This window comes from Podarcis vaucheri (genome assembly GCF_965113315.1).
Source record: "Podarcis vaucheri genome assembly, chromosome: 9".
NCBI classification, from domain to species: domain Eukaryota; kingdom Metazoa; phylum Chordata; class Lepidosauria; order Squamata; family Lacertidae; genus Podarcis; species Podarcis vaucheri.
Genome location: NC_138767.1, coordinates 28,977,052 through 28,989,600, shown reverse-complemented (window position 1 = coordinate 28,989,600; position 12,549 = coordinate 28,977,052). Strand labels below are relative to the sequence as shown.

Sequence of the window (12,549 nt, the reverse complement as noted above, 5' to 3'; positions counted from 1 at the left end):
CAGTGGTTAGTGTCGGACTAGGACCCGGGCAACCAGGGTTCTAATCCCTACTTGGCCATGAAGCTCACTGGGTGACATTGGATCAGTCTCTGCCTCTCAGCCTAGCATAAGAACATAAGAATAGCCTGCTGGATTCGGCCAATGGCCCATCTAGTCCAGCTTTCTGTTTTCCCAGTGGCCAGTCAGATGCCTCTGGGAAATCAGTGAGCAGGGTTGTTGTGGAGATGAAATGAGGAGGGGGAGAACCATGTACACTTCCTTGATCTCCTTGGAGAAATAGGCGGGATATAAAGGCAACTAATAGGACATATTCCGTTTCTGGATCCTCATGCCTACTCCCCACCCTCACCCCCTGTAACGACTATGTTCTGTTTCTGGGTGCTACCAGAGGTGTGTTTATTCTGGCACTGATGATGCTGATGCATGTTAGCATCAAAATACCAGCCCGCCCATCCCCAATTTAAACCAGATTTACCCTTTCCAGATTAAATGGGGAGGAATGTAAATGGCATTTTGATGCCAACAGTTCTGTGAGGGTGCTGCAAAAAATAGTAACAATAAATATATGAGGAGCATGATTGCAATATCTCAGTGACCAGCTTGGTAATTCAGTCCCCATCTCTAAGCCCCCTCAAGTGATAGCTATGAGCCTTATGATCTCTGACATATAAAAGTACAATTTCCACTGTTTCTTTTCCTCTTTTCCTTGATTTATACTGGGAATACATGTGGATAACTGTTCTGAGAATTATTTGAGCAACTGCGTCATTTTGGGCATCTCTGAAGCAATTACAAAAAATTATGGAATTTGTCTTTTGAAGATGCTCAGAGTTCTTGCTAACTGTCTCAAAGCAGTGAACAGAATATTGGCTTCAGCTGGTTTCCCATCTCTGCTCAACTGAAAAACTTGCCAGATGAATATCATGCCATTTATTTGATCTACATGGTGCTGTGCTTGAAGATGATTCAGAAACCTTCAACTGGTCCAAAATGCACCCACCAGATTTCTGGTCGGAGTTTCATTTGGAGTTCAAACATCCCTTTTTTAAAAACAGCTGCAGTGGCTATTCTGTTAGACTGGGATAGTAAACATACACATACCAGAGTCTTGTTGTGGCTTAAATACTAGCAGATTTATTGTAGCATAAATAGATGGTGATTCTGAGAGTAAAGTGTTAGAAGTAAAGTGTCCAGAAGTCTAACTTGATTCTGCCAATTCCCCATCGGCTGAGGGATTTGATGCAAAGCCATCAATCTTTGTGTTTCATCCCAGATCCACAGCAGACATTTTCCTACTGGAAAAGTTTCAGGTTGCCTAAAAGCAAACACTCCCCCATGCCCAAGCTATTTTTATTGTGGGTAAAATTGGAGGACAAAGTAAAATTGGATTGTCTGTCATTGATAGGGGAGTGTTTGTGATGTACCTGTGCCTTTTGGCCAAAGTAAAAGTTGGGAAAACCTCTTCTGCTGCTATGTTTCATCCATCTGTGGTGGTAAAAAGCACAAACAGTGGCAGCTCAGCATTTTCCGTATTATAAGTGTTTTTGTACTGCATCTAACAGACTTTGCTGGTAACCCTTATCTAGAATGCAAACCTTCTGGTATTTGCTTTCATCCTTAAGTCATCCTTTAAACCCTAGATTATTGAGTTTGGGGAGTGTTCCCATCACAGGTGTCTTTTGAAGCTGATTCACTGTTTTTTTAGACTGGATCAACAGACAGCTTGAATAGCACAGTACAGCAGTCCAAGAGTATCGTACATACACATGCCCACCTACCTCTGCCCTGGTCTAGTCCTGAAGTCACTCACCTAGGAATAGCAAAACAGAAAGCTGCACAGGCTACAGTATTGTGTACTCTGCCAAGGTAGGCATGCACCAGAGGATCCATGACCATTCCGGCCCAAGCTGTATCCTGTACTGAACTCACAGCACCCTTCCCTAATTGCACTGCCAATTTGTTGGTCATGGCAATGCAATTAGGGAATGGCAAGAATAGTATCATTCTTCCTCTTGCATTTGAGCCTCATGAGCAGGTTAGTGCTGGCACACACCTGCACTTAGAATCTGGCATATTGTTTCCATCCCCCTAAGTATAATGTGCTTATTTTGGTTGATCCCTAAAGGTCAGTCCAAGAAATACATGTTGTGGAGTAGGGCCCAGTTTGATTACGCATTGCAAGTGGACAATTTATTGATTTTTCTAATGCACTGAACTGTGTTTTTAATTCGTTTTGTGCCATTTAATAATTCCTGGCATACTGTTAGCATGAACTGCCCATAGCACTAGTTTTCTCATTTATATGTGTATATTAGCACTGATATATTGAGGTGTTTGTAGTAGATTATTTGTGGTTATTTAAAATTCTGAACTTCCCAGTTATTTTTTTTCAAGGTGTCACCAAAAGTTCAAACGCTAAACAAACGCACTATTTAGTTTCCAAAGTAGTTTATGCTAGCATTTGAGACTCGGCTGAAATTGTATGGAGATCTGGCTCAAATATTTATAATGCCAGCTTGAAAAAAGGTCATTTCTTGTGTCTTTGCAACAGGCAGCAGAGTGTGCTGGAAAGCTGTTTATCTTCCATTCTTCCCTGCCGACTGCAGAAGCACCAGGGAAGCTGAAAAGCAGAGATGATAGAAAATTGGTCAATACAGAAAAAGAAAAGGTATTTCAGTGTGTGTTTGTTTTTTGCATGCAACTTAGTACAAAAATATATGTTACTCTCAATGGGTAACGTGAAGCTATATATCTGTTTTTTACTTCAATTAATTTCGGATTCAGGGGGATTGTTATTGGGAATGCAGTGTTCCGGGAAAAGTGTTCCTCGGGACTAAAATAGCATCACCCTGAATCACTACAAAGGTCATAAAAAAAGTTCCAATTGGTGCCCATAGGAACCTTTTAAAAAAACCTCTCTACCTGTGCTGGGGACTACACTGATTTTAGCTCTTATTGCAGCTGGAGGCATGGAGATATCACTTTACTTATTCTTCATTTTACCGTAAGAGCCCAAACTACATGCTATGCTTAATGTACAGTGTGAAGGTATGCGATCAGGATTGGAGGTTTATTAAGCATAGCATGTAGTTTGGCTCTTATGGTAAAATGATTAATAAGTAAAGTGTTATGCTTAGTAGATATTTAATACAGCAACAATCATATCTCTAAACTGAATATCAGTTTTTGTTAATCATCTTTCCCACCCAGTAATTCTTTTGGTGATTCTTGTCGTTGTTTAAGGAATGCCTTTATACTAAACATTTATTGCATAAGTTACTGCTGCCATTTTCCTTGAGTTTTGCTGTTAACTATTGCATTTAATGTATTGGGTTTATTTAAACTGATTCTTTCTATTGTTAACCAGAGTGTATGTTTAAATTATTGCTACTTATGAAATAGTATATTTGTAATTAATGTAAACAACCTTGGGAAGACAATAGTCTTTGAAAATGGGTTAGAAATATGTGAGATGAAGTAAAATAAAATATGCATTTGCCCTTGGAGTTGACATGCTATGTTAACATTAGCAGCCTCATACGCAGTGGTCCCATTTTGAAAGCTTCTTTATACATCTTAATTCAAAACTGCATCCAAACATAGACTAAAATGGGCTCCTTTGATCTCTGTAAGCACCATGCAAAATTTAGTTACAATATCTTAAGAGGTTTCCAAATGCATGGTGAACAAACAACTCTATGAAATATATCATATATGGGTATAGTAGACCTTTTAAATGTTTTCGCTGTGTTTGCTTTCCTATTTTTTCTGCTAATTCATATTGAATTATGTCAGGTTGTTTTCATGAATGGTGTTTTGTTTGTGTATTGCTCAGTACTTCCCTTTAAACTCTCCAGACACTGTTTCAACCCCAGACAAATATTTATGAGACCCTGGCCAGAGACTGTGTCGCTAGTGGCTGCTGCGTGGATCTGTTCCTTTTCCCAAACCAGTATGTTGATGTAGCCTCCATGGGCCTTGTGACAATGCACACTGGAGGAACCCTGTACAAATACAACAATTTTCAGGTAAATGTCAGAAGGTTCTCTTTCTGTCCACTTGGGTGCATGGAATTTGACGTGCATAATATGCTGCTGTGTCACCTGAAAACGAAATAGTAAGGATTTAATGATGTCCTCTAATGGACCGAATGTAGATTTGGAGATAAGTCACAGCATGTCTAGGTTAGATACTTACTGTTGTATCCGGAGTTTGTGAAAAAGCATTGCTTATTTATACAATATGAACTAGAGCAGAGCTGATACTACAACTCTAATCTTAAAAGGTAAGTGTTGAGGGAAAAGTGCAAATGCATACTAATCTTCTACTGAACTGAGTTCTCGCAAACCCCTGAATCTTTTTAATGAAATATCTGCTACTCTACATCAGTGTTAAAAATAAAGCCATTGGCACAACATTGAAGCAGTGAATGTGGTTAAAAGCAAGCTCTGTCTCGATCAAGAAAAAGAATTTCTGAAAAAAGAATTTCAGATCTTTTCAGCTTTGAAATGTATGCTTGCTCCAGTTATTAATTTAGAAAACAGGCATTTCATTTGTTAAACATCTATTATTGATTCTTGGATTCATTTGAAAGATGTGGGCTTTTGTCACTAGTATTACGTCTGAGAAGTTAACAAGCAGGTTGAGCTTTTTTTTCTTTTTAATAAAAAGTCTGCTGGAACATTGGTGAGTCTGAGAGCCCTATGAAAGTTTTTTCACTGTACTTATTAAAAGGAAGGTTGAATACCACTGAATTTCTTAAGAGCATGCAATTCTGTTCAAGTCCAGGAACTACTTTCAGCATGTTGCTGCCATCCAGTGGCAGGTCTACAATTTGCTTAAGAGATTTCTCCTTTTATGTTTTCATTTAGGTTCATTCTGATAGCCCCCAATTTCTGAATGATCTCAGGAAGAGTATAGAAAAAAGGATGGGATTTGATGCTATCATGAGGGTTCGTACTAGCACAGGTAACAACAAGAAATTACAAGTGGCACCTGCGGTAGAAATTGCAATGTGCTGTACTCAGTTCAGTTCTCCAATCCCTTCAACAGTTAGTCAGCATTTTGTAATCATTAAGCACACTCATTCCTCAGTTAGCTTTTTGGGGGTTCCCTCTACATTCCTTCCACTTTTTTGTACCTCGGGGTTCCCTTAAGGTTTCTGGTAGGTCCCTGATGTTTGTGCTGTTGTAACTGCATACAGTGGTGCCCCGCAAGACGAATGCCTCGGAAGACGAAAAACTCGCAAGACGAAAGGGTTTTGCGGTTTTTGAGGTGCTTCGTAAGACGAATTTCCCTATGGACTTGCTTCGCAAGATGAAACGTCTTGCGAGTTTGTTTCCTTTTGAAGCGAGAACTGGGCTGGCAGGGAGCGAGCGAGGGAGCGACCTACCTTTTCCAGAGGGATCCTCTTCTGGAGAGGGCACAGAGGAGGCAGGTGGGCTGGGATCCAGCGTATCTGGCTGGGTCTCTGCGCCTCTGCCTCTCTCTCTCTCTCCCCCTCCCCACGTGGCTGCTCCATTTTGCCCTAACTGTGCGAAGGCAGGAGGAGGCGGGACAAAGGAGGAGGAGGCATCCACTGCGCTTGGGCCGCCGCGAAGGCGCCTTTGCGGGGGTGGGAAGAAGCCGGGAGCAGCTGCCGAGACTGTGGGGAGCCTGGCGGCGTGGCGCCAGGTAATGGGGGGAGCAAGGGAGAGTCAGCATCGGGCGCTTCGTGCGTCCGCCCTCGGTTCCTGGGCCCGAACTTCCTTTGGCACCTCGTGGAGAGAGAGGGAGAGGAGCGGGCTGGGGCTTTGATGTTGGACACGGTTTGGCGGAGCGAAGACGCGGCAAGGCTTGGCGACAGAGGAAGGGGGGCTGTTTTCGTGGGGAGGTGGGAGGGGGTGTCTTTGCCTCTTCCCGGCAACAGATCCTCCAGGCTGGGGAAACTCCTCCTGCTGGGGAGCGACCCGCTTTGTACTTTGCCCGCTATCCCATTATAATACAGTACCAGGGTGCATGCGTGCGTCGCAAGACGAAGAAATCCGCAAGACGAAGAAACTCGCAGAACGGATTAATTTCGTCTTGCGAGGCACCACTGTAATCGACTGCCTGAACCAGAGATAGGGAAGGTTTTTTTCTGGCCCAACTACTATTCAGCTTTCTTAGTTGCAGTTCTCCACACTTTTAGTGGAACAGTCTTAGTGTGTCATTGGGAATCCAGCAAAAGCAGAGGAACAGGGTTAGGTCCATAGCTGTCAACTTACAGATTTGAAAATAAGGGACCAGCAGCCAAAATAAGGGACCTACAGCCTCACCTGTTCCAGGCACTCCAGTCTTCCTGTCCTCCTGCAGTCTGGTCAAACTCATGCTGGGTAGCTTCGAAAACACTGTCCAACCAACTTTGTAACCAGAGGTTCAACTGAATACAATCTGAATCACATGTACCACAAGGCCTATGCAGCCTCAACTTAAGACGGCTCCCCGGCCTGGCTTTGCACTGCAAAGTTTGCAGCAGCACGTGCAACAAAATGGTGTCCAGCATTCAAAAAACCCCTCAGCTTGCATTAACTAGCCACACACAAGGCATGCAAGCTCCACCTCCCAGTCATTCTTAGACTTCTTATTGGGTGAGCAACACAGCCAAGCAACACAGTTGGAGCCTCCCTCCTCCCTGGCCGGCAGGGAGGGAGGGAGAGGAGCTGCTTCCTTTGAAATTTAGGGGACACCATTTAAGGGACATTTAAGGGACATCCATCAATAAGGGACAGCAGCGGGACATGGCGCTAGAATAAGGGACTGTCCCTTCAAATAAGGGACACTTGACAGCTATGGTTAGGTCATATGTAAACATGTGAACAAGCCATGCATGCTTTCCAAATGAGAAACTGCCAGTGTCCCAGGATTCAATAAGTCTTTGAATCCCATAGTTCAGAATACATTAGCAACTGCTGGCAGCTTCCCAAATCTAGTAGTCATGGATAATCTGGGCTGATGTTATGGTTGGCCCCATTCATCTCTAGCAATAGTGTGTTTCTGAAGGTCAATTAACACATTGCTTCTCGAGTTGAAAATACCATCACACGGTGATTTAATCTTTTTGTCAGATTCATTTTAACATTTTGTATGAATGTTCTGCAGCATAGTGCCATGGCATTCATCGCACAAGGGCAAAGGGTTGAGAACTAACATAATAAATACCAACTGTTGCCACACAGAGCAATTTTCGAGTGAAATGTTAGCCATGTGAAACTGACAAGATAACAGAAATCTGTGGTTGTCCTTCCACATCAAGTAACTTGCACATCAGTCCTGAGGATGGAAGGAGGGCAGAGGAGGAATGCCACCTCTGACAGTCTTTCAGCTCTGGTGCTGATGCTGCTGATAGCCGGCAGTCCATACATGAGATTATTTTGCAATCTGCTCTAGGTTTCAGGGCTACAGACTTTTTGGGAGCTGTTTACATGAACAACACCACGGATGTCGAAATGGCAGCAGTAGATTGCGACAAAGCAGTGACAGTGGAGTTCAAGCATGATGACAAGTTGAATGAAGACAATGGAGCTTTAATCCAGGTAACATGTTACCGTATTTTTCACTCTATAAGACGCACCAGACCATAAGACACACCTAGTTTTTGGAGGAGGAAAAAGAGAAAAAAAATATTCTGAATCCCAGAAGCCAGAACAGCAAGAGGGATCACTGCGCAGCGAAAGCAGAGATTCCTCTTGCTGTTCTGGCTTCTGGGATAGCTGTGCAGCCTGCATTCTCTCCATAAGAAGCACACATATTTCCCCTTACTTTTTAGGAGGGAAAAAGTGCATCTTATAGAGTGAAAAATACGGTATATAGGTTCATGTGCTTGGTCTGTTCAGGGTCTCTCTCTGTGATTGATAAATGTGTACAGCATTCCAGACATTTCCCCCTAAAGTAAGTCTTGTGTTATAAGAGTTTCCCAGCATTCCAGAGACTGATATTTTCCCACCAGGGAAATAAGATCCTTTTGCCATGGTTACTGCAAATGTGGAATGGGAAGGCACCATCTTGTCCTTTGCCTCAGGCAGCAAAATGGGCCCTTTCCTTTCTCCATCATCTGAGCTAGCAACTATCCTGAGGGCACTGAATAAAAGGAAATATCCACAAAGTTGAAGCAACAACTGTAAGGAAACCTTGCTCTTCTAGTGAGAAATAGGTTTGAATCTGGATGGAAGCTCCTCCCAGCATAAGCATAACATTACACAGGTTTATCTTTCTGTTCATGAGAGGGTCAATTTATTACAAAGATGGTTTCTACACCATAAGAAAGACAATGCTGGAAGGAGGAAAGCAGGCAATTGGGTCACTTGTCACTAGCAACATCAAGCATCCAATGGTTGTCCATGACACCTGCAAAGCCACATTCTACATTCCATCTTGGACTTCCACATTGGCAATGGGATAGTGACCTCCCAGACATTTGAGGGCAGCTGGCTAGCTTTGGGTTGTACAGGGGGAACAGAGGACTGCTGAATAGTCCCCCAGCACCTGCCACCTGAAGTAGCTGCCTCACTATGCCTAATGGTAGGGCCAGCCCTGAAGGCACTCTCCCTTACTGATCATATTGGCAAGCACGATCCAGTGCTCCTCTCATAGCAGGACGAGAGGAAAAAATTGCAAGGAGATGTGTGGATTGTTATTAGAACAGAATGGATGCAAATCTACTGCAATGAAACTACAGCAGTTTTGCTTCCCAGTGTCCTATTACAGAGAATTGAAAAGCTGAGTATTTTCCTCCTCCCCCGGCTTTTCTGCCTCAAAAGAGTTGATGCAGCAATTCTTTAAAATCTAGACATGCTGTAAACTTCCACATGAAGTGAAGACTTTTTATTTTGTCATGACTGCTTCCTCTCTCTCTCTCTCTCTCTCTCTCTCTCTCTCTCTCTTTTTTGGTGCAGGTTGCAAATCTAGTTCTCAAGATGACCTAAACCCTTAACTTTTAGTACAGTTAGTCATCCATCTTGAAATATGGTCCATGAGTCAGCCACAAATCCTTGTTGTAAATGTGGTACAATAAAATATAATGAGCCTTGGCAAGGATGAAGGTGTTCTTAGGAAAACACATCTCTGCCCTAAGCCCTTGTATATCAAAGGGAAATCGAGGGTGTCTGTCTTGGTACCACAAGAAGAGCTGGATGAGAACCATATGGTAGTATTGCTCAACCTGAGGCTCCCTTTAAGATGGGATAGAATATCACCAGGTTTGGGGGGGGGGGCGGGTCACAAGACCCACTGTCGTTGTGATTGAAATTTTTTATACTGTTTTTAATGTGGTATTTCACATAGTTGTGACTGGCTCTGGGACCTTTAATAAATATATTAATACCAATAGTAAGAGATGAAATTACGGTTTCTGAAAAGTGAATTTCACTTTTATGTTAATTGCAGTGTGCCGTTCTCTACACATCGATGAGTGGTCAAAGACGACTGCGTGTACATAATATTGGCCTTAACTGCAGCTCCCAGTTAGCTGAGGTCTACAAGAGCTGTGAGACCGATGCACTTATAAATTTCTTTGTTAAAACAGGTAAGCTTTGGATGTATGCTTTGGGAAGGGGAATTTGAGGGTGACTGTGGAGCCTAACTTCTTGAGTAATGCCAAGTATTATAAATCAGAGATGGCACGTCAAAGACACATTAAGTTATTGGATGTGTGAATAAAATGTCCTAGGTGTTGCATGTAGCTGGTCATCCTCTTAAGTCAGGTTAGGGTTAGGGTTAGGGTTAGGGTTAGGGTTAGGGTTAGGGTTAGGGTTAGGGTTAGGGTTAGGGTTAGGGTTAAGTCAACTTCTTATGTATTTGCTAGGTTCTTATGCAAATCACAATCTCATAGTTTAATTCCGCAAATTGTAAGCAACACAATAATATTGGCATATTTACGTCACATCCCAGGGGCATGCTGAGGACAGATTATAAACCATGTTGTGTCTTGGATGTATGATAGAAACCCATTCTGAGAACTGTTTTCACTTTCATATGATTCACATTTTAAACCAAGAAGATATCTCTCTGGGCAGGTGCAATTTATTGGACTTGGATCTGCTTTAAAAAGGTCTGAAATGTGTTTTTAAGAAGTTGATCAAATAAAACTCTGGTTAGTAGTTGGATTCTTCTTAATTCAGTAAGTAAAATAAAAGGATGTTGCTTTACTCAGCCGTCTGTGAAAAGGTGGAATGGAGGAGCGAAAGAAACAACTTGAGTTTCATCTCACTTTCATACCTTTATAGCTTACAAAGCCATTATCAGCCAGCCATTGAAGACTGTCCGTGAGATCCTGGTGAACCAGACAGCTCGCATGTTAGCATGCTACAGAAAGAACTGTGCTAGCCCATCTGCAGTGAGCCAGGTATTTTATATTTTCAGCTCCAAATGTTTGAGTTCTGTGCAACGTTGGCTGTTGCGGTTTAGCTCTGAAATCCCAGTTTTGAACATGGGAGTTTGACAGAAAGCTGTACCTTCTAAGGAAATATTGGCCCTCCATGTTTTTTAATATGCAGTTTTGATTTCCACCACGTCATCTAATGAGTTTTCCCATTGCAGCCTAGATTGTAAAGCCAACAGATGGCAACTACCCCCCCCCCAAAAAAAATAAAAAAATTCCCATGCCAGTGTAAATGCCAGCAATGCTCCTTCATATGTAAGTGTGGAACCCTTTCTCACTTGGTTACTTTTTTAGCACTGGGGGTTAAGCATGACATAATGAAGAATGCAAAAATATCACTTTGCTCATTTCCTAATTAATCAGTAAGAGAAACATTGTACATTTTTCACCAGTTACATCATCACCTTAAAACCATGGGAGGTAAGCACCACCTGCTATCTTGGCATAGAAAATACCAAAGCAAAACTTTGACAAAGTTAATTCCCTCTCGTGGATTTTTTCAGCCAAAGATATTTTCAGCTTTAATTATCGTTTTCATGACCAGTATTGCCCCCAGGTTGTTCTAGGCAAATCTTTATTTTTGTGCTATGTGTGTCCACTGTATATAAAAGAAAAGGGCAAGGTATGTGGTGAATTTTTGGTGCAGTTTCCACTGAATATTGTGTCACATCACAAACCGCTTTCCTGCTTAATCATCATATTGGCATGTACCGTTTTTACCGTATTTTTCACTCTATAGGACGCACCCGACCATAGGACGCACCGTGTTTTAGAGGGGGAGAACAAGAAAAAAAAACCCCTCTCTGCTCAGCGCACCTTCAGCAAAGCTGCAAGGGAAACGGAGTCCCTTCCATTTCTCCTCCCGCTTGGCTGAAGGGGCGCTGCGCAGCTCTCCCTCTCTGCTGAAGCCGGGAGAGTCTTCCTCTCCCGGCTTCAGCAAAAGGAACCCGAAGCCTCCGGAGTGCAGCGGGACCTTCTGCTGTGCTCCAGAGGCTTCAGGCAGCTATCCCTAAAGTCTGGAGAGCGAGAGGGGTCGGTGCGCACCGACCCCTCTCGCTCTCCAGGCTTCGTGTTGCTATTTCTGAAGCCAAGAAGCCTGCATTTGCTCCATAGGACACACACATATTTCCCCTTAATTTTTGGAGGGGGGAAAGTGCGTCCTATAGAGCGAAAAATACGGTACTTTATATTTTTACCACAAAATCAGCCCTTATGTCACCTAGAATGTGGACAGTCGAAGGCAATTTTCAGCTACAGGCAACCCCTGATTTGTGCAGGGGTTGCATCCTGGGTCATTGTGGGCGGCAGCAGAGAGTGCACAAGTCTGTTCTGCACCATGCACCGTTGTGCATATATCAAATGCATGTAAACAGCGGCGTAACTAGCTGCTCAGGTGCCCGGGGTGACACACCTTGAACCCAGGAGCAGGGCAAGCTGCCCATGGGGTGGAGCAAGCCACCCATGTGGTGGGGTGAGCCGGGGCAGGACTCACTGCAGGGCTTCCAAGGAATCTGCCCGCTGCCTCCCCATCAGCTATAGGGCAAAAGAACAAAGAGTAAAGGTGCTCCCAATTAAGGATTATACCCACTCCCCCCGAGTCACCCTCGTCACTTTGTTGTCTTGCAACCCGATCTCGCAACCACTTTGCTTTCTGTGCTGCCACCTTATCTGCTCATCGTGACTTTGGGCTGGGTGGATGTAGGCTTCCCAGTGAGAGAGAGTCTATTAACTCTCTCTCTTCGAGTTATCATCTCCTAGCTGTTCACCACCCAGTTCTTCCCAACTTTTGTCTTCTGAAGTATGTCCCTCTGCAAACCACTGTTCCAAATCTATACTGTCCCACTGCCCCTGGGAAGATTCAGGATCCTGGTCAGGAGCAGAGAGAGGGGGAGGCTCCCACCATTCCTCATCTGTGCAGCCCTCCTCAGCACGGTCCCTGACACGCTGCCATTTCAGGCAGCGGAGCCTGCAAGCGCCCGAGCCAACGTATCACTCCCAGGAGAGATGTGTGGCTGCAGGCCCCTTGGTAAGTGCCACCCCCCCTCCGTGTGGCTCCCAGTGCACCCCGTCCCCCCATGTAAATCAGTCGTTGCTTGTATGTGAAAATAGTGACTGAACAAACAATAAACATCAGCCTTTGGTTCATTCCTTTG

At 43.7% G+C, this 12,549-nt stretch overlaps 1 protein-coding gene across 1 annotated transcript in view; it reads left to right on the top strand.

Moving 5' to 3' along the window:
- SEC24D (SEC24 homolog D, COPII coat complex component) overlaps positions 1-12,549 on the top strand; it is a 61,434-nt gene that overhangs the window by 44,390 nt on the left and 4,495 nt on the right. The window contains exons 14-19 of the mRNA XM_082236908.1: positions 2,552-2,668; positions 3,858-4,028; positions 4,872-4,968; positions 7,408-7,553; positions 9,403-9,541; positions 10,242-10,360. Of these exons, the coding sequence (XP_082093034.1) occupies positions 2,552-2,668; positions 3,858-4,028; positions 4,872-4,968; positions 7,408-7,553; positions 9,403-9,541; positions 10,242-10,360 (789 nt within the window). The remainder of the gene's footprint in view (positions 1-2,551; positions 2,669-3,857; positions 4,029-4,871; positions 4,969-7,407; positions 7,554-9,402; positions 9,542-10,241; positions 10,361-12,549) is intronic.